This window comes from Nerophis lumbriciformis, linkage group LG08 (assembly GCF_033978685.3).
Source record: "Nerophis lumbriciformis linkage group LG08, RoL_Nlum_v2.1, whole genome shotgun sequence".
Classification (NCBI taxonomy): domain Eukaryota; kingdom Metazoa; phylum Chordata; class Actinopteri; order Syngnathiformes; family Syngnathidae; genus Nerophis; species Nerophis lumbriciformis.
This window is the reverse complement of record NC_084555.2, coordinates 39,107,678-39,130,900: the sequence shown is the minus strand read 5'-3', so window position 1 is coordinate 39,130,900 and position 23,223 is coordinate 39,107,678. Positions and strand designations below refer to the sequence as shown.

At 41.3% G+C, this 23,223-nt stretch overlaps 1 protein-coding gene across 1 annotated transcript; it reads left to right on the top strand.

Moving 5' to 3' along the window:
• The first annotated feature begins 19,250 nt into the window (after nt 1–19,250).
• mrpl35 (mitochondrial ribosomal protein L35) lies at nt 19,251–23,212 on the top strand. Its single transcript, XM_061968902.2, has 4 exons — nt 19,251–19,376; nt 19,598–19,763; nt 22,773–22,917; nt 22,988–23,212. Exons 1-4 carry the CDS (start codon nt 19,346–19,348, stop codon nt 23,174–23,176), a joined length of 531 nt encoding a protein of 176 aa, XP_061824886.2. The 5' UTR covers nt 19,251–19,345; the 3' UTR covers nt 23,177–23,212.
• The last annotated feature ends 11 nt before the right edge of the window (nt 23,213–23,223 follow it).

The window sequence follows — 23,223 nt, the reverse complement described above, 5'->3', positions numbered from 1 at the left end:
GGAATGTAATACAAACAGTTTGGTAACAGGTACTGTTTACTACACCAGTACAGCTATGGGGTTTACTGCTGACACTCTACAACAAAAGACACAGAAGGCAAAAGCTTCCTTCAAGAGACGAGGTGAAATATTTGGAACTGTTGCATTGTTTTTTCTTTTAATTTTCGAAGCTTTGAGAGCACAAACACACTATAATGCAGTCACACAAATGATGGACACCAGAGTGTAAACTGAAAAAAGATGAGAATACAACAAAGCCATTAAATCCACATCTTGTGGCTGATAAGGATAGAGAAGTGGTCCCAGGTACTGCAAGACTACCCCTACTGTCTACATCAGTGGTTCTCAACCTCTTTTCAGTGATGTACCCCCTGTGAATTTTTTTTAAATTCAAGTACCCCCTAATCAGAGCAAAGCATTTTTGGTTGAAAAAAAGAGATAAAGAAGTCAAATACAGCACTATATGTCATCAGTTTCTGATTTATTAAATTGTATAACAGTGCAAAATATTGCTCATTTGTAGTGGTCTTTCTTGAACTATTTGGAAAAAAAGATAGGTTTTTATTAGAGATGTTATCGGCCGATAAATGCGTTAAAATGTAATATCGGAAATTATCGGTATCGGGGTTTTTTTATTATCGGTATCGTAATCGTTTATTTTGTTTTTTTTAGTTTGTTTTATTAAATCAACATAAAAAAACACAAGATACACTTACAATTAGTGAATCAACCCAAAAAACCTCCCTCCCCCACTCACACTCATTCACACAAAAGGGTTGTTTCTTTCTGTTATTAATATTCTGGTTCCTACATTATATATCAATATATATCAATACAGTCTGCAAGGGATACAGTCCGTAAGCACACATGATTGTGCGTGCTGCTGGTCCACTAATAGTACTAACCTTTAACAGTTAATGAAAATTAGTAAAAATTAATTAGTAGTTTCTATGTAACTGTTTTTATATTGTTTTACTTTCTTTTTCATTCAAAAAAATGTTTTTAATTTATTTATCTTATTTTATAATTTTTTTTAAAAAGCACCTTATCTTCACCATACCTGGTTGTCCAAATTAGGCATAATAATGTGTTAATTCCACGACTGCATATATCGCTTGATATCGGTATCGGTTGATATTGGTATCGGTAATTAAAGAGTGGACAATATCGGAATATCGGATATCGGCAAAAAGCCATTATCGGACATCCCTAGTTTTGTATTTATATTTATAAAGGATTTTTGAATTGTTGCTATTTTTAGAATATTTAAAAAAAATCTCACGTACCCCTTGGCATACCTTCAAGTACCCCCAGGGGTACGCGTACCCCCATTTGAGAACCACTGGCGTTGCTGATGGTCGTCATAGCCATGATTGATGCTCAGATACCGGGCAATCATCTTTAGTCCACTTCCATCTCTCTTGCAGTGGATTTTGTCTGCTGGTTTCTCTTTGCATCACACATGCCATCTGGACCTTGTTTGGCAGCAGTGCTATTATTGTGGCCATTATCATTTATCTCCTGTACCTCTTCCACGGTGGGCTTGGACCTGTTGATCACCGGGATGCACAAATCCTGCACTTCCTGGAAATCAGAAGTGTTTTGCCGTTAGCTTGGATCACATGACACAAGAAAAATAGACACCATATACCTGAATTTTTGCAATTATATCTGCTACTTTGACAATGAGGTCTTGAGTAATGGTCAGTTTATTCTGTGCATTTATCTGGCTGTTCATCCACATCATGGTGTCATTCATGCACTTCTCCACAGTGTTGACCTCTTCTGCATTCAAGTGTTGGTAACGCTCATCCTAGGGACAATTCAGAGTGTTCATTAAATTAATGTATTAGTTGGACAAAACTGATTATTAGATAGATTATTAGCTGTGAATGTGCGGAAAAATAGTCAATTTTGTTTCCATTGAAATTAAATTAAACTTCTATTTAAAGCACGGTTCGTCAACATTTTCCAAGCCAAGGACCCCCAAACTGATAGAGAGATGGAGCAGAGAGCCCCTACTTATATATACATTCTATAAAATGGTGTTCTAAAGTAAATTGGTCAATTGTTTTGATTATATTATAATTGTAATATTTGAATGTTGATAAATGAATGTGTTGTGGCAGTTGTAGATATTCCTCAATGTGACAGTTTAAGGAAACACGCGGTTGCTTTTCCAAACACAATGGTGAACTGCCAACATGAGAATCCTAAACAGGAAGTGCTTATAGTTTAATGGCTTTGTAATTATTATACTGAGACGAAGTCTAAGTTCATTGTGTTCTTCATGGTGTTTTTGAAACTGTGCCAGTTTTTTCCTCAAAATTTTCAACAAACTTGAAGTGTTTTGCCAAGAGCATTATTTGTGATATGTACATTTTCAGAATGTTCTTGTTCTATTTTTGGCCAAAGTGAGACAAAGAAAATCATTTTGAAGTTGTCTTTATTTTTAAATTATTATGCCATGATTTTATCAGTCCAGTACGAGTGGGAATAGATTTTACTCCATGTGGCCCCTGAGCAAAAATTAGTTTGCCCCCCGGTTTAGAGTATAATTAAAGGACATCGACCTGTATTACCCTTGTTATCTACTAGAAGGTTAGACTAACAAAATGAATGCCATCTCCCTGTAGGTAAGATTCCTTATTAATCATGATATCTCGGGGGCCAAATTAAAGATGTCGGCAGGCCGCATTTGGCCCGCGGGCCGTAGTTTGGAGATCCCTAGTCATAGACCAAGTATTAAATTGAGTTTAGAATAATCTTAGGTCTCCTTTACTGGGAACAGCCTTTGGCCCGTCATGAAAAAATCAAAGCACAATGCCCCAATTTAGAAAGCCCCAATCTAAGAGTGTTTTAAGATTAGAGCCGTCTCTCGATTAACTATGCTTTAAATTGCAAGCAAAATTTTTGTTACAAGCATTCCCGCCATTAGTTGGCCTAGCAAATGCCACAGTGAACCCCATAAGATCCCCCAAAAACATCTGGGGCCGATTTCGAAAGATTCTTAGTGCAAAGACTTGCTCCGAGTGGCCAAATTCTAAGAAAGTTCTTAGAATCATGATGTTTTCTTAAAATTTCTCATAAAAGTGAAGAGTAGATCCTAGTAAAGATAAAAGCTATTCCTAAAGAATCCTAGCTCTGAAGAGAGATCCTTAGGTGAGATCTGTAAAGAGCAGAGAAGAGGACTGTTTTGTGGCTTAGGAGTTCCGTTAAGAGCGGACAAGAGGCAGGCGAGATATTCTCCAAACACTTGATGACAGTGAATTAATGAAGCGCTACAGATTGAATCCTGCAGGAATCATGTGTGTGGTTGACATCATTAGAAATGCACTTTCTTACTATTGAACCCAATGCCTCAATGCCAAACCATGAAAACCAACTCCGCTTCTTATAAGCCGCTCAGCAATCACAGACATTGATGAAAGCTGAGCCATTTTACCCTCGTAAATACCAAATTGAGTTGAAATTTTGAAAGTTGAAAGTGCAAAATTTACCAGCATGGCATATGAGCAAATAATTTAACTATCCCTATGTGGATACTGTGCAAGTGGGCTTAAGTTTTCACACAATTTGTAGGATCATTTTAAAGTATAGCTTACCATTCATTTAATATAGATTTCATTTTATGTGAATTATTTAGAATTACACAGTCTTCATAAGATTTGATTCCATGATTGAGTTTATCGGGCAGCACGGCAGACCAGGGGTTAGTGCTGGTGCCTCACAATAAGGCCAAAAAAGTGGCCCTATAGTGTGTGAATGTTGTCTGTCGATCTGTGTTGGCCCCACGATGAGGTGGCGACTTGTCCAGGGTGTACCCTGCCCTCCGCCCGAGTTCAGCTAGGATAGGCTCCAGCCACCCCTGCGACCTCAAGAGGGACAAACGGTAGAAAATGGATGGATTAAGTTTAATGATTTGAGGGTCCATTCTTTGCCCATTATCCCCAAAAGTATAATTTGTATCTCGCATTTAAAATTAACTAATCACAGCTTTTGAAATGCTGACTCATACCTAGCAACTGGGACAATCACACCTCCTCACTAAGATAGGAGTTTCTGTCCATTCTTTGCTCAAGAGTTCTGAGAATGTTCTGGGATAACTCATACGCTCAGACTCCTTGCTAGGATTTTTTTTTAGGTTAAGTTAGGCGCTCCCTGAGAGGATTGTCAAAATCTTTAGTAATACGGGCCCTGGTCTTGCATTAGCTAATAGCTTTTAAAACTGATTTCCAACCATGGACGGAGAAGCAACTGGAAGCAATTACCGAAGAAATCCAGTCTCTAAGGTAAAAGCTGTACTTTAATGTTACATTACTTCATAAAGCTACTGCCTTGTCAGTAGTACATTCTATTGTATTGTTTTCATAAAATGTATCGTATCTAAAAGTTATTTTTTATATTTAAAAGGCATGTTAAAAGTTAGCATTGTGCTGTTTTGAGGGGAGGAAAGCACCAAACAAATTGATTTAAATTAATTTCAACGAGGGACCTTGATTTCAGATACAAGTGTTTTGAGTTAACAGCTCTGTCACAAAACTAATTAAGTTTGTAAAGTGAGCAACGACTGTAGATGTATTACCTATAGGATAAATACCTGTGTTCATTTTAAAGGGGGATGCAGTGAATTGCACAGTAAAAAGCACCTTTTGTCTGTAAGAGTTGACGAACTTTATGTAGACTTGAAACCTCATGCTAAGCTCTTCAAAAGCCTTTGGCCGGCCCTCATGCTCTCGGTGCCGATCGTGAATAGGTTGACCCAAATTCTGCAAAGGATGAGACAATCAGCGTACATATAAAATTAAAATGGAGTCTGCGCAGTACATTAAAACAAACTTTAAGTCCATCCAGTTTTTGCAGATAGGCATCTTTGGCTTGGCGTGCAGCTGGGATAGGCTCCAGCACCCCCGCGACCCCGTAAGGGACAAGCGATAGAAAATGTATGGATAGATGGATCTTCGGCTTGGTCCGCTCCTTCCTCATACATCCAGTACTCTGTGTCCTCCAGCAGCAATGTCAATGTCAAAAATGGTTGACAACTCCAACCTTAATCATTAGGGAAGCACTTATCAATGAAAATAACTAATAAATATAACCTAAAATTAATATTGATATTGGTCTACTGTTCCATGTTATAGATTTATTTTCTCTATGATTCTATCCATCCATCCATCCATCCATCCATCCATCTTCTTCCGCTTATCCAAGGTCGGGTCGCGGGGGCAGCAGCCTAAGCAGGGAAGCCCAGACTTTCCTCTCCCCAGCCACTTCGTCCAGCTCCTCCCGGGGGATCCCGAGGCATTCCCAGGCCAGCCGGGAGACATAGTCTTCCCAACGTGTCCTGGGTCTTCCCCGTGGCCTCCTACCGGTTGGACGTGCCCTAAACACCTCCTGAGGGAGGCGTTCGGGTGGCATCCTGACCAGATGCCCGAACCACCTCGATGTGGAGGAGCAGTGGCTTTTCTTTGAGCTCCCCCCGGATGGCAGAGCTTCTCACCCTATCTCTAAGGGAGAGCCCCGCCACCCGGCGGAGGAAACTAATTTCAGCCGCCTGTACCCGTGATCTTGTCCTTTTGGTCATAACCACAGGTGAGGATGGGAACGTAGATCGACCGGTAAATTGAAAGCTTTGCCTTCCGGCTCAGCTCCTTCTTCACCACAACGGATCGATACAGCGTCCGCATTACTGAAGACGCCGCACCGATCCGCCTGTCGATCTCACGATCCACTCTTCCCTCACTCGTGAACAAGACTCCGAGGTACTTGAACTCCTCCACATGGGGCAAGATCTCCTCCCCAACCCGGAGATGGCACTCCACCCTTTTCCGGGCGAGAACCATGGACTCGGACTTGGAGGTGCTGATTCTCATCCCAGTCGCTTCACACTCGGCTGCGAACCGATCCAGTGAGAGCTGAAGATCCTGGCCAGATGAAGCCATCAGGACCACATCATCTGCAAAAAGCAGAGACCTAATCCTGCAGCCACCACACCAGATCCCCTCAACGCCTTGACTGCCCCTAGAAATTCTGTCCATAAAAGTTATGAACAGAATCGGTGACAAAGGGCAGCCTTGGCGTAGTCCAACCCTCACTGGAAACGTGTCCGACTTACTGCCGGCAATGCGGACCAAGCTCTGGCACTGAGCATACAGGGAGCGGACTGCCACAATCAGACAGTCCGATACCCCATACTCTCTGAGCACTCCCCACAGGACTTCCCGAGGGACACGGTCGAATGCCTTCTCCAAGTCCACAAAACACATGTAGACTGGTTGGGCAAACTCCCATGCACCCTCAAGGACCCTGCCGAGAGTATAGAGCTGGTCCACAGTTCCACGACCAGGACGAAAACCACACTGTTCCTCCTGAATCCGAGGTTCGACTATCCGGCGTAGCCTCCTCTCCAGTACACCTGAATAGACCTTACCGGGAAGGCTGAGGAGTGTGATCCCACGATAGTTAGAGCACACCCTCCGGTTCCCCTTCTTAAAGAGAGGAACCACCACCCCGGTCTGCCAATCCAGAGGCACCGCCCCCGATGTCCACGCGATGCTGCAGAGTCTTGTCAACCAAGACAGCCCCACAGCATCCAGAGCCCTAAGGAACTCCGGGCGGATCTCATCTACCCCTGGGGCCTTGCCACCGAGGAGCTTTTTAACTACCTCAGCAACCTCAGCCCCAGAAATAGGAGAGCCCACCACAGACTCCCCAGGCACTGCTTCCTCATAGGAAGACGTGTTGGTGGGATTGAGGAGGTCTTCGAAGTATTCCCTCCAACGATCCACAACATCCGCAGTCGAGGTCAGCAGAACACCATCCTCGCCATACACGGTGTTGATAGTGCACTGCTTCCCCTTCCTGAGGCGGCGGATGGTGGTCCAGAATTGCTTCGAAGTCGTCCGGAAGTCGTTTTCCATGGCTTCCCCGAACTCCTCCCATGTCCGAGTTTTTGCCTCTGCGACCGCTGAAGCCGCACACCGCTTGGCCTGTCGGTACCTGTCCGTTGCCTCAGGAGTCCTATGACCCAAAAGAACCCGATAGGACTCCTTCTTCAGCTTGACGGCGTCCCTCACCGCCGGTGTCCACCAACGGGTTCTAGGATTACCGCCACGACAAGCACCAACTACCTTGCGGCCACAGCTCCAATCAGCCGCCTCGACAATAGAGGCACGGAACATGGTCCATTCGGACTCAATGTCCAGCACCTCTCTCGTGACATGTTCAAAGTTCTTCCGGAGGTGGGAATTGAAACTCTCTCTGACAGGAGACTCTGCCAGACGTTCCCAGCAAACCCTCACAATGCGTTTGGGCCTGCCAGGTCTGTCCGGCATCCACCCCACCATCGCAGCCAACTCACCACCAAGTGGTGATCGGTAGAAAGCTCCGCCCCTCTCTTCACCCGAGTGTCCAAAACATGAGGCCGCAAATCCGATGACACAACTACAAAGTCGATCATGGAACTGCGGCCTAGGGTGTCCTGGTGCCAAGTGCACATATGGACACCCTTATGTTTGAACATGGTGTTCGTTATGGACAATCTGTGACGGGCACAAAAGTCCAATAACAAAACACCGCTCGGGTTCAGATCCGGGCAGCCATTCTTCCCAATCACGCCTCTCCAGGTTTCACTGTCGTTGCCAACATGAGCATTGAAGTCCCCCAGTAAAACGAGGGAATCACCCGGGGGAGCACTCTCAAGTACTCCCTCGAGTGAATCCAAAAAGGGTGGGTACTCTGAGCTGCGGTTTGGCGCATAAGCGCAAACCACAGTCAGGACCCGTTCCCCCACCCGAAGGCGGAGGGAAGCTACCCTCTCGTCCACCGGGTTGAACTCCAACGTACAGGCTCTGAGCCGGGGGGAATGGATGAGAATTGTTTGTTCCAAATAGGTTCTAACATTACACGGCTTCATCATATTGTCAAAGTGAAATAAAAAAAAATGTCCCCAAAGAGTGACATGAATTTTTTTTTTTCAGAAGTTAATTCAAGTGAGAGATGAATTGAGACATGGCATCTGTACGCACTAGTCATAAAGCTTTAGTAAAAAGTTTGTAATAAAGCGTGTGATCTGTTCAGTCATTGCCTCTGTGATTATGTTAGTGGCTTGGCTACAACCTTGATTTTAAAGAGGTGTTGATGGAAGACCATGAGAGGCACTCACCTCATACTGGACAAAGTTGCAGAGCACTTCACGGTTGAGCTGTCTGATGTTGTTGGCCACGATGGGCAGGTCAGCACTCTTTGCCTTCACTTTGGCCTTGTTCCCTAATTCTGCCGCTGGATCCTGCTTCTCTCCTGCACCAGTTCCCTCCTGCAGTGAAAATCACACTTGCAGACTGTTTGCATACAACTTTCTCTATGACGCATTTTGAAGAACATGGCATTTAAACTGGGGACTCCATCAGCCTAATAGCGTAAGGCTTTTATGAAATAAATTCAGTCTAACTATTAGTTTGTTAACCAGATTAATCCCAAGGTTGCTGTGGATTAATTTAGATGATCACAAATAAATATATTTGGGACATGTTCAAGGCAGCCGCCACAGACAAGAATCACACATGTGTGGAGGAGTATGCAGAGTCTGTGTCTGCATACATTCAGAAGTGCATGGAGGATGTTAGTGTGATCAAGAACATCCCCCCTCCCCCCCAGTGACAACAGCATAAGCTTTCTCCACGACCTCAACAAACACTTTGCAAGGTTTGAGGCACTCAACACCACTCCGACGAGGAAATCCATCCCTCGCCCTGATGAGCAGCCATTCAACCTGGACACAAAGGATGTCCGGAGAACTCTGAGGCGATTGAACCCCCGGAAAGCACCAGGACCTGATGACATTCCGGGAAAGGTGCTTAAGGGATGTGCAGACCAGCTGGCTGGGGTTCTCACAGACATCTTCAACACCTACCTGACCCAGGCTGTGGTACCATCATGTTTTAAGACTGATACAGTCATTCCAGGGCCTAAAACACCCACAATCTCCTCCCTCAATGATTATCGCCCCGTTGCACTCACCCCCATCATAATGAATTGCTTCGAGAGGCTGGTAAAGGGATATATTGTCTCCAAATTTCCCCCCACATTCAACCCATACCAGTTTGCTTATTGCCCTAACCGCTCCACAGAGGACGCCATCTCCTCTGCACTCCACCTGAGCTTAGAACATCTGGAAGGAAAGGACACACACGTGCGGATGTTGTTTCTGGACTTCAGCTCGGCGTTCAACACAATCATTCCGCAGCACCTGGTGAGCAAACTGGCCCCCCTTGGACTCAGCACCCCCCTATGGTCCTGGTCCCTACACACCGGAGCGGCAGCACTTCTGTGTTATTAGCGATGTCAATGATTATAAATATTATGTATCCCCTACTAACTTTTTTGTAATTAATAAAATGAGTCCAAATTCACAAGTTTTGTAATGCCAAGTCTGTACATATAATCCTAATTATGTTAGGTAGGATGAGGGACGTACATGGGACACATATTTTCTGGCATAAAATATGTGGGTTTTTTTTGTTGTTGTTTTTTTTTACATGGAATTTAGTCTACTCTGTAGTGTTTATTCCCATTGTATTGGTGTTATTTTATAATCTATCAGAAGATAGAATAAATAATAAACCAAATTACAGGATGTTATGAATGTAATTTGCAGAAGATAGCAGGCTGATCAACCACTCTGCATGCAGCATGACACGTATACGATAGAGAAGCGTGTGCAGCGATGAGAATACAAGTACAACACGTAATGTACGGTTGATCAAAATAATTAATACATTTGACAATCAAAGCATGATCGTAATAATCCACATTTTGTATCATTGACATCGCTAATAACACTGAAGTGCTGCCGCTGTCTGGACAAGGCACAGAGCTCCGCCCCCATGCGCGCTCCCGCGGAAAGGGATACAGAATATTTCAGGGATACAGAATTTCGCAGGACACTGGCATGTCTACATTCAACAACCTAAACGGGGCTACTGCGCATGCTCTTCACTACTGTGGCATGCTGAGTAATGGAGTGTTTATGTGACTGAGCTCATAACATCACTATATATCTGCCTTAGGCCAGCTAGAAGGCCTTACTGACAACAACTTGTGACCTGATTGGCTATCGCAACTGTCTGTCAAATGTTTGTGTCCGTTCACTTACAGTGCACGGACGCCCGCATTGTTGATTCTGAAGGCCTCGGGCAGATTTCGTACAGCATGGCAACATAAGCTAGTTTAATTCTGATTGGATGAAAACTATACAACCTAAAAACAACAGGGCTGGAAGGAGCATAATATGACATGAAGATAATATGAATACTTTTAGATATTTAGGGAAAGTAAATACAAAAATACTTTTATCTTTGTGAGGCGTGGCCTCACGTGCCATCATGGAAAGAAAAAAAATGTAAAAAGAAAAAAAAAAAATTAAATTGTTATATGTATGCAGTGATTATACTATAAAGTTATTTTCCATTTAACTTCACTCGTTTTAGATTATTTTTATTCAAAATCGCTGAATTTTCACATTTGCCGTTCAAATACTGAGAAGAGACTTGCGGTGAGTCAGCAGCCAGTTGAGGCACGTCACTGAGTTGAGCCTCACCATGGATTGCGCAATGACTCGGCTAACTGCTGGCCTGCTGTGCAGTGAGACCGTATTGCTACATGAATTATATTATACATTTCCATAGTTTAGTTAGCTGAGATATATAATGTACAGCAGTGACGTGCAGTCACTAGAGGCAGGTGAGGCGGGGCCTCACCTGCCATCATGGAAAGAAAAAAAAAGTAAAATGAAAAAAAAAAAATTAAATTGTTATATGTATCCAGTGATTATACTATAAAGTTATTTTCCATTTAACTTCACCAGTTTTAGATTTTTTTTATTCAAAATCGCTGAATTTTCACATTTGCCGTTCAAATACTGAGAAGAGACGGTGCGGTGAACAGCAGCCAGTTGAGGCACGTCACTCAGTGCCGCAACATGGATTGCGCAATGACTCGGCTAACTGCTGGCCTGCTGTGCAGATACACCTGCAGACTGCAGGTGTACCTAATTCACAACTCCTCCAACACGAACATTATTGTTTTTGCACTTTTTGGCTTCTTATTAAATAACTTTTGTAACCTATTTTCATGGGCTTTCCTCTTTGTGATGTTAAGTTCCTGTTATGCGCTGTTATACAGTATATGCCTTGAGCTCTTATTTTGAAGGCGCTAAGAGCGGAAGTGATGTCACGTTGCGGAGGTTTTTGAAAGAAGGTAAATAAAGTGGTCCTCGTGTAAACTGGAGCCTCCGTGTTTGTTATTTTGTAGTTTCATACAGTATAGGCGACATTTATAAACCCTCGGTTACACTTTTTTAAATAGATTCAATCTTGCACGTGGAAAGTTTAAGTGAAGGCTTTAGTTGCGGTGCATGGACTTAATTTCTAAGTAAAGGTAAGACCATAATAACGTTTTTTTAATTAAATGTGCTTTTTTGTGTGCTACAGTTTGTATGTGTAAAGTTAAAGTTAAGTTAAAGTACCAATGATTGTCACACACACACTAGGTGTAATGAAATTTTTCCTCTGAATTTGACCCACCCCTTTGATCACCCCCTGGGAGGTGAGGGGAGCAGTGGGCAGCAGCGGCGCCGCGCCTGGGAATCATTTTTGGTGATTTAACCCCCAATTCCAACCCTTGATGCTGAGTGCCAAGCAGGGAAGAATGCTGGTATGAGCTTTTAAACATAACCCGTTAACTGCTGCCAATCAAATGGTGAATAAGATACTCTTTAGGGTTCATATGTTTGTAAATCTGACTGTGATGAAGTCAGTGCCTCACCAGCCATCAACCTCACCGCACGTCACTGATGTACAGTGTATTGTGTCAACAACTGTATGTGTGTAACGTATTTCTTGTGCTGAGCAATCATAAAACGGCTGCGAAGACGCACTGTGTGAGGCTCGCAGTAATCCCGCCTCCTGGTGGTAGAGGGCGCTAGTGATCCCAGAGATCATTCTTGCGACTACCGGTACTCGGCTGCAAAAGAAGTGGCAACAAGCAGCAACAGTTAGCAGCGATCGTTTATTTTTTCCTCTTGTCTGGACTTTTAACATGGAGGATTACATATCTAAAACAACAGGGCTGTTGTTGACACGTATTGGTATGTCAGACTTAGCTTTGTCGTGGTTTAACTCTTATCTTACTGACAGGATGCAATGCGTCTCCCATAATAATGTGACCTCGGACTATGTTAAGGTAACGTGCGGAGTTCCTCAGGGTTCGGTTCTTGGCCCTGCACTTTTTAGTACTTACATGCTGCCGCTAGGCGACATCATACGCAAATACGGTGTTAGCTTTCATTGTTATGCTGATGACACCCAACTCTACATGCCCCTAAAGCTGACCAACACGCCGGATTGTAGTCAGCTGGAGGCGTGTCTTAATGAAATTAAACAATGGATGTCCGCTAACTTCTTGCAACTCAACGCCAAGAAAACGGAAATGCTGATTATCGGTCCTGCTAAACACCGACATTTATTTAATAATACCACCTTAACATTTGACAACCAAACAATTACACAAGGCGAATCAGTAAAGAATCTGGGTATTATTTTCGACCCAACTCTCTCCTTTGAGTCACACATTAAGAGTGTTACTAAAACGGCCTTCTTTCATCTCCGCAATATCGCTAAAATTCGTTCTATTTTATCCACTAGCAACGCTGAGATCATTATTCATGCGTTCGTTACGTCTCGTCTCGACTACTGTAACGTATTATTTTCGGGTCTCCCTATGTCTAGCATTAAAAGATTACAATTGGTACAAAATGCGGCTGCTAGACTTTTGACAAGAACAAGAAAGTTTGATCATATTACGCCTATACTGGCTCACCTGCACTGGCTTCCTGTGCACTTAAGATGTGACTTTAAGGTTTTACTACTTACGTATAAAATACTACACGGTCTAGCTCCGTCCTATCTTGTCGATTGCATTGTACCATATGTCCCGGCAAGAAATTTGCGTTCAAAGAACTCCGGCTTATTAGTGATTACCAGAGCCCAAAAAAAGTCTGCGGGCTATAGAGCGTTTTCTATTCGGGCTCCAGTACTATGGAATGCCCTCCCGGTAACAATTAGAGATGCTACCTCAGTAGAAGCATTTAAGTCCCATCTTAAAACTCATTTGTATACTCTAGCCTTTAAATAGCCCCCCTGTTAGACCAGTTGATCTGCCGTTTCTTTTCTTTTCTCCTCTGCTCCCCTTTTCCTTGAGGGGGGGGGGGGGGGGGGGGGGGGGCACAGGTCCGTGCTGGCTGTCCAGAGTCGGGACCCGGGGTGGACCGCTCGCCTGTGCATCGGCTGAGAACATCTCTGCGCTGCTGACCCGTCTCCGCTCGGGATGGTGTCCTGCTGGCCCCACTATGGACTGGACTCTTACTATTATGTTGGATCCACTATGGACTGGACTCTCACAATATTATGTCAGACCCACTCGACATCCATTGCTTTCGGTCTCCCCTAGGGGGGGGGGGGGGGGGGGGGGGGGTTACCCACATATGCGGTCCTCTCCAAGGTTTCTCATAGTCATTCACATCAATGTCCCACTGGGGTGAGTTTTTCCTTGCCCTTATGTGGGCTTTGTACCGAGGATGTCGTTGTGGCTTGTGCAGCCCTTTGAGACACTTGTGATTTAGGGCTATATAAATAAAGATTGATTGATTGATTGATTGATTGATAAAATAAAACAGTTTTCTAAACTGGACTTTCAATCGAAGCAGAAGGTAATAATTAAAGGAAGATCTCCATCGAGACAGAGAGACTTTTACAACTGAAGAAAGATAAGGAAGACTTCTATAAACAAGTTATCGATGCTTTTGTTCAAAAGGAGCAGCGCATGGACTTCATTTATAAGTAAAGGTAAGACCATAATAACGTTTTTTTTTATTAAATGTGCTTTTTTGTGTGCTGCAGTTTGTATGTGTAAAGTTAAAGTTAAGTTAAAGTACCAATGATTGTCACACACACTATGTGTGATTAAATTTGTCCTCTGCATTTGACCCATCCCTTTGATCTTCCCTGGGAGGTGAGGGGAGCAGTGGGCAGCAGCGGCGCCGTGCCTGGGAATCATTTTTGGTGATTTAACCCCCAATTCCAACCCTTGATGCTGAGTGCCAAGCAGGGAACAATGCTGGTATGAGCTTTTAAACATAACCCGTTAACTGCTTCCAATCAAATAGTGAATAAGATACTCTTTAGGGTTCATATGTTTGTAAATCTGACTGTGAGGAAGTCAGTGCCTCACCAGCCATCAACCTCACCGCAAGTCACTGATATATATATATATATATATATATATATATATATATATATATATATATGAATCCGTGAAAAACGTGCAGATTGAAGTACCCAAAATAACCACTAACTGGCGACAAATGCACATTAATTCATTCACCTATTTACCTTGCAGTAGTCAGTAAGTCACATTATATGGAAGTAGAATTGTCTCACATCAACTTATATATATCAATATGATTGATTGAAACTTTTATTAGTAGATTGTACAGTACAGTATATTAATACATATGCATATATTAATAAATATGCACATACAAATGTGATATATAAATAAATAAATAATTTGTATAAATAAATGCATATTTGTAAATATATTTTTGAGATTTGAAAATATATAGAAATAAAATGTATAAATATAAAAATGTGACATACAAATAAATCAAGAATTTGTATAATTAAACGTGTATTTGTGAATATATTTTTGAGATTTGAGGCTTGATTTTGTATTTGTATATGTATTGAATTTACATATGTGGATCGCTTTATTGCTTTTGTGTCGATGAGAAATTGTCGGCCCTGCGATGAGGTGGCGACTTGTCCAGGGTGTACCCCGCCTACCGCCCGATTGTAGCTGAGATAGGCTCCAGCGCCCCCCGCGACCCCAAAGGGAATAAGCGGTAGAAAATGGATGGATGGAGAAATTCCTCCCACAAACCAGATGCACAAATAAATGTGAGCTACACACTCCCCTGAACAACCAGCAGAGGGCACTGCAGCCAAAGCGGTCTGGGTCACAGAGCATATATGCAAAATGCCCGGAGTTCTCTGCACAAAAACAATCCACGTCTTTACAGAGAGAACGCACAACGGGCCTGAGCTTGCTAACGTTAGCGTCCTATTAGCTAATGCTAATTTATCCAGTTAATCTGAAAGACCGTGCTAGCTGCTTATTTTATTGTATCAATGCCGTTTGATGACCTTGTCCCGATGTAGATACTGATCTCTTATCAGGCTGCAGTGCCCTCTGCTGGTTGTTCAGGGGAGTGTGTAGGTCCCATTTATTTGTGCATCTGGTTTGTGGTAGGAATGTCTCATCGACACAAAAGCAAAAAAGCGATCCCCATATGCAAATTCAATACAAATACAAATACAAAATCAAGCATATTTATATTCAAATCTCAAAAAGATATTTACAAATACACGTTTATTTATACAAATTCTTGATTTATTTGTATGTCACATTTTTATATTTATACATTTTATTTGTATATATTTTCAAATCTCAAAAATATATTTACAAATACGCATATATTTATACAAATTATTTATTTATTTGTATATCACGTTTGTATTTCTATTTGGATATGTATTAATATATGCATATGTATTTAATATCATATTAATATCAGAGGTGGGTAGTAACGCGCTACATTTACTCCGTTACATCTACTTGAGTAACTTTTGGGATAAATTGTACTTCTAAGAGTAGTTTTAATGCAACATACTTTTACTTTTACTTGAGTATATTTATAGAGAAGAAACGCTACTTTTACTCCGCTACTTTTATCTACATTCAGCTCGCTACTCGCTACTATTTTTTATCGATTTGTTAATGCACGCTTTGTTTGTTTTGGTCTGTCAGACAGACCTTCATAGTGCCTGCGTTTCAACAAATACAGTCACTGGTGACTTTCACTCCGTTCCACCAATCAGATGCAGTCACTGGTGACGTTGGACCAATCAAACAGAGCCAGGCGGTCACATGACCTGACTTAAACAAGTTGAAAAACTTATTGGGGTGTTACCATTTAGTGGTCAATTGTACGGAATATATACTGTACTGTGCAATCTACTAATAAAAGTTTCAATCAATCAATCAAAAGTGTGAAGGAAAAAATACCCTTTTATTTCAACCGTACATCCCGTCAAAAGCCTAAAGACTGACTGCACAGTTCCTGTCTTCACAATAAAAGTGCCGCTCCATCGCGCCTGCGCTTTCAAAACAAGAGTCTCCGAAAGCCAGCGCAAACAAGCTAGCAAGCTACGGAGTTTGCCGCCAATGTATTTCTTGTAAAGTGTATAAAAACGAATATGGAAGCTGGACAAATAAGATGCCAAAAATCAACCACTTTCATGTGGTATTAGACAGAAAGGAGGAACTTTTTAACGTGGACGCTATCAGCACTACTGTCTGATTCCAATCAATGCAAGTCATCAGAATCAGGTAATACACCAACTTATATTCTTGTCTTCATGAAAGAAAGGAATCTATATGTGTTAAACATGCATGTATATTCATTAAAACACCTTTAACATGTAAACAAAAACGGCAAAATAAATAAATATAAATTATATACTGTATATATATATATATATATATATATATATATATATATATATATATATATATATATATATATATATATAAATGTGTGTGTATATATATATATATATATATATATATATATATATATATATATATATATATATATAAATGTGTGTGTATATATATATATATATATATATATATATATATATATATGTGTGTATGTTACTCATCAGTTACTCAGTACTTGAGTAGTTTTTTCACAACATACTTTTTACTTTTACTCAAGTAAATATTTGGGTGACTACTCCTTACTTTTACTTGAGTAATAAATCTCTAAAGTAACAGTACTCTTACTTGAGTACAATTTCTGGCTACTCTACCCACCTCTGATTAATATATATAAGTTGATGTGAGACAATTTTACTTCCATACATAAACGGTATTTAATAATATATATAAGACACCTTAAAGTCCCCCAATCTTGTCACTTTAACTTCCATCCATCCATCCATTTTCTACCGCTTGTCCCTTTTGGGGTGGCGGGGGGTTTCAATCACCTATTTATTTACAGCCATTGCTTTCTGAAGCGTATGAGGGGTTAAAAAACAAGTGTCAACATTCATTCAGCAAGGCACTAAGCAAAACCGGGAGTACACGTTTCCCCCCACGCATTGCAACTTCCACAAAAGGCTGTCAAAATAAAGCGCACTAGTACAATACAATTGTCAACTTCCTGTCAAGAAAACATGCAGGGAAAACCCTCCATCCATCCTATCCTACCACTTGTCCCTCTCGGGGTCGCGAGTCTATCCCAGCTGCATTCGGACGGAAGGCAGGTAAGTCGCCACCTCATCGCAGGGCCAACACCGATAGAGAGACAACAATCTTTTGTGAAAATTCTGCAGCTTACAAAATAAATGGTATACGACCACACGAATATCATGCACCTTGCTAATGGACATTTGTTTTTGTCAAAGTTAAACATTTCAGAAAAAAATGACAAACGAACACTGCAGAGGACACAACACATGAAAGCATGGTTATCACAGTCAGTAAATCTTTTTGAGGGACAATACTACAGAAATAAAACTTGGATAAACTTCAGAGTAGTCAGTGTACAGCTTGTATAGCAGTATAGGTTTACTACCCACTGAAAATTAGTTGACAATTTATTGTCTAAATAGCTAGCAACACAAGTGATCCCCGGGATATGTTGCTTGCCTGGTCTAGGGCTGCATGAGTGCAGCTGTGGTGCTGCGGTTCATTGGGGAAAACATGAATTCTAACATGAACTGTGACATTGTGAAGCATGGCGGTGCTCACACTAAATATTGAGTCTTTAGACACAGTTTGCACAAAAACACAAGGGAAAACTGTAACATTCTTTACTTTTATTAGCTGCCTATGAACATACCTACCATAATGACTTCTGGTCAGTGGATTTCATCTATCCATTAGTGTCCATGTTTATGAGATGAAAATGAAAGTCTGGAGGGGGGCTGGAGCCTAATTTGGCTCCCACATTGGTTGTAAGTGTGACAGTCAATGGCAGCAGTGCTTCATTTTTATTATTAACGTTATTGTCATAAAACCTGGCTAGATAGAGATGACAAAAAGAGGGAAGAAGAGGCAAAGCATCATGGGACAGTTCAGTCAAGGACAAACTGATTGAGGAGAACACATCTGAGCCAGCCTAATAACATTTATTATGCAAAACTGTAACCTTTTGTTGTAAAGAGGAAGATAGAGTTACGGTAAAATAATCTTAAAGTAATCTGTAAACAAATAATAAATTAATAAATAATTCACTATTGATTTGTTGTATTAAAACTCTTCACTATGTGTGTCTTGAACTCATCCCCAACATAATTAGCAATATTAAAACCTGCCAAATTATAGATGGATGGATAGATAGATAGATAGATAGATAGATAGATAGATAGATAGATAGATAGATGGATAGATGATAGATAGATCATCAATCAAAGTTTATTTATATAGCTCTTAATCACACATGTCTCAAAGGGCTGCACAAGCCACAACAACATCCTCGGCTCAGATCCAACATCAGGGCAAGAAAAATCTCAACCCAATGAGAAACCTCGGAAGGGAGATATAGATAGATAGATTGATAGATAGATAGATAGATATATAGATAGATCATCAATCAAAGTTTATTTGTATAGCCCTTAATCACACATGTCTCAAAGGGCTGCACAAGCCACACGTTACAACATCCTCGGCTCAGATCCAACATCAGGGCAAGAAAAATCTCAACCCAATGAGAAACCTTGGAAGGGAGATAGATAGATGGACAGATGGATAGATGGATAGATGGATAGATGGATGGATGGGTGGATAGATGGATGGATGGATGGATGGATGGATGGATGGATAGATGAATAGATGGATGGATGGATGGGTGGATAGATAGATAGATAGATAGATAGATAGATAGATAGATAGATAGATAGATAGATAGATAGAAGGATGGATGGCTGGATGGATGGATGGAAGGATAGATAGATAGATACATAGATAGATAGATAGATAGATAGATAGATACATAGATACATAGATAGATGGATAGATAGTTGGATAGATAATGCACGAAGCACAATAGACGTCACGTTATTCCGTTACAACAAAGATGACTCTGTTGAACTGGCAACAAGGTGACAGCTAAGTTTGTCCCTCCGAGAGCATGTAGTGACGTCGCACACCAGTGGAAAAGATGGCGGCCGTCCTGGCGAGGAAGGTGTCTGGTATGCAATGTGACATTTTGACTTTTCAGTTATCATTTAAATGTGTCTCAGTTACAATACGTTCAGGTTTTTTTCCATGTCGTTTTAACTTGTCGAGTTCGGGAAACAAGCCTTTAAGCAGGCAAATCCCTCAAGAGCGAGCTACCAAATTGCGGCTAGCTAGCTAGCGAGCTAACTGCAACAACCTTCGTGTGTTGACATGTTGTCCTTGTGCTTGGCAGGACTGCTGCGGCCGCTGTCTGTGTCTTTGTGCGCCCGCACACTGAAGACTGCTCAACTGTCTAACCTCACAAGGTCCAAGCCTCCGTGCATCCCTTCGTTCCCCGCTATCCTCACTCCTTTGTCGGCTACAAACTGTCTCCTCCCTCGATGTGGCCTCCTCCAACGGTACAGACTTTTGTCAAGTTGCTGCTATAATGATGCCAAGTTGTCATTGTCAGCTACAGTATATTAATAAAACATAGCTGCTTACTGTTCTTTTTAGCATATTCAATAGCTTGGACCTTAAATCCTACTGAATAGCTCTTTATCTTCTTCCCTTTATGCGATTTTAAATTATTGAAATCAGCCTCCTCCATTTTGAAAATGATGACAGGTGAAGTGTCACTCGTGACGTGACGAGTTTGACCCGCGGGAATTCTAGGCATATACTAATTATTTTGCGAAACGAGTTTGACCCGGCGGTAATTCTAGGCAGGCGCATACTATATACCCGGCGGCAATTCAAGGAAATACGGTATGCTGCCACTACGAGGTGGCTAACAATGCAGCTAATGGGAGTACACTATTGCGCTCATAAAGCCCTCAAAAACAGCCAACAATACTCCATTTACATTTCGTGACCTGAATATTAACCATGTTTTAGCCATATTGTTATTAAAAGTGTTAACGCAGACAAACAATTTTAGTGGCGCCGTAATCACAGAGAGCTAACTAACGTATGCTGCTATATCGACATATTTAGCCGGTAAGATGCTGTTGATGCTGCATCGCCTCTGAGCTGGTGAATGTTAATTGTAGATTATAAATCATGCCTCTCACCTGTGGCCATAAACCAGATGTTGCTCAACCTTGACATTCAAACCAAGAGATGTCAGGAAAGACACAAATACGCTGGTTTGCGGGACTATTTGTTTTTTAACCTTTTATGAGTATTATAATGAATTCTTCATCCAAACGTGACGATATAAACATCCCACCAGTCGGCATCCCAGTGAGAGCAGACATTGTACAGTAAGTGATTGTTTTATTATGTTTGTAGTTCTTGTTGAGCACTACTGTTTGTAGTTGAAGAAAAAAGCGAACGTTCAGATGTGTCTGTGAAAATAATACGCCGCCGTATGCTTAAAATGAGCAAAATACGTAAATATTACAAGTTATTATGAATGTCTGTCACTACATTACATATTTACTTACACATGCATATAAAACATTGACGGAGGTTTTTTAGAGTGCTTTATAGGCAGAATAGAGCGACTTTCATTGGCTCCATTGTTACCTGACTTTTGCTAACGTTTATTTACGAGTTAGAATGCATAGGAAATTAAAAACGTGTGTGCTTGTCTTACATGAGGATTGTGAATGATAGGCAAAATTCCCCAAAAGTGCAGATGTGAACAGGAGCGGCAACTGCATCTAAATGAGAAGGCATTCATTTTAATTGAACAAATAACGCTAACATGATAGGCGGTGAGTTAGCACCTGTTGTATTCAGACGACGTGCTGGTGTTACTGCTGCTGGGATGAGATCGGAGCGGTTCAAAAACGTGACTTTCATCTATAATTATTGCATGCTGTGTGTTCAAATGTTTCAGCATATTGCTCGCATGTCCTCCTTATAATTATTACAAGTACCGGTAGTGCTGTTGCAATCTTTTCTTGTAAAATGTTACTGTTTGTTCCGACCAGGCGCCGCCATTTTGTAATCTGACGTCCCTATGCACGTTGCGTAATGACGTCATCCACACCCGGAAGAACCGTTAAGAGAATCGCTTGACAAAATGGCAAGCCATTACAAGGAATTAATATGCTGGTAACTGGTTCTGAACAAGAACTGGTTTTCGATTTCGATTTACAGAGAACATTTCGTTGTTGTCATGCTCCATCAAAAATCATAATTTTTGATGGATTTGGATGTTCAGAGAGTATGGAACTGTGCAAAATCTTAATTCTAAAATCCCAAATAATGTGTTTGAGTTAGGTGTTAAACGGTATACCGGTACTAGTAAAGTACTGCAATACTAATGAATCATAATCGATACTATACTGCCTCTAAAATGTACCGGTTCTGTTTTTCTTAACGGGCATCACATCATGACATTGCTGGTTTTATGAGTAGAGCAGCATGTTCGGCAACGCACAATCACTGAGTCCTCAAAGGAAGACACAGTGTGTAGACAGAAAAGGGAGAGTGGATGCATTTTGGCTTAAAAACTAACAATAAAGGTGAAGTTATACCACTGAAACGCTGCTCAGCAAGAGGTGCTTTAAGACATGGCTAATTAGCTAGCGGCTAACGTCCAACAGCAGTCGGCAGTGTTTTAGCTACTTTTAATTTAGTGGCGACGAATAAAGTAAGTTTCTTACAAGTATCATCCCTGCAGGACGAGGAATAGCTAAACATGCTTCACTACACACCGTAGGGGGATACAACAGCTCACTGGCGTCACCGCTAACAACCTAGCTCTCCTGTGTGTAAACAAATGGGTGGATCTAACAGTATATGAACAAGTAGATTAATAATACATTTTGTACCGCTTGTCCTTTATAATTTTGATAAAATGATAAATGACACAATATGTTACTGCATATGTCAGGAGACAAATTAGGAGCCTTTGTTTGCTTACTTACTACTAAAAGACAAGTTGTCTTGTATGTTCACTATTTTATTTAAGGACAAACATTGTTCCTGAATTGCAATAAGAAACATATGTTTAATGTACCCCAATATTTTTTGTTAAAATAAAGCTAATAATGCCATTTTTTTTGTTCCCCTTTATTTAGAAAAGTATCGAAATACATTTTGGTGCCGGTACCAAAACATTGTTATTGGGAAAACCCTAGTTTGAGTGATTACCATTTTTGTGTGACGTATGCTCCATGGCTTCGATGCCATGGAGCATGTTTTGGAAAGAACACTACTTTTATGTAAAGCGACCAACATAACCGAAACTTTGGAGAACAGACTGAAGTTTAAGATCAGCAGATCTGTACCTTTTGCAGGGTTTAATAACATTTGTATTAATTCAGTGTTTTTTTTTTTGGTTTGCCCTGTCTAAAAAAAGGCATCCATAATCACTTTCGAATTGAATCGGAATCTAATCGTGGGGTGGCCAAAGATTTATACCCCTAATAGTAATTTGAATAAAATCAGCATCTTTTCTAAATGTTTTGCAGGGCCTCTGCTCTCATTGCCCCCTTGAGTCAGCAGCCCATCCGAAGTTTGACATACTACAGTCTAAAGAAGGGCAAGAGGAAGTCTGTCAAGAGTGTGACACAAAGGTTCATGAGGTTACACTGTGGCCTTTGGATTAGGCGTAAGGTCGGTTCTCTCGGACTTAGCGCACGCACTTTAGTTGTTCATTACTGATCTTTGATCCCTCTGTTTAAAGGCTGGATACAAGAAGAAACTGTGGAAGAAGAAACCCGCCAGAAAAAAGCGCCTGCGGGAGCACGTCTTTTGTAATAAGACACAGTGTAAACTTTTAGATAAAATGACATCACCCTTTTGGAAAAGGAGGAACTGGTTTTTGAATGATCCGTACCTGAAGTACCACGACAGGGTAAACCTTAAACTGTAATTCATGTATTGTTGAATAAATGTTATAATCCCACAATAGGACATCCT

Excerpts from the sequence above, each read along its gene's own strand:
- mrpl35 (XM_061968902.2), top strand. The coding sequence starts at position 19,346 with ATGGCGGCCGTCCTGGCGAGGAAGGTGTCTG. Across the intron at positions 19,377-19,597 it reads CCTGGCGAGGAAGGTGTCTG|GACTGCTGCGGCCGCTGTCT; the intron begins GTATGCAATGTG and ends TGTGCTTGGCAG. Across the intron at positions 19,764-22,772 it reads CGATGTGGCCTCCTCCAACG|GGCCTCTGCTCTCATTGCCC; the intron begins GTACAGACTTTT and ends AATGTTTTGCAG.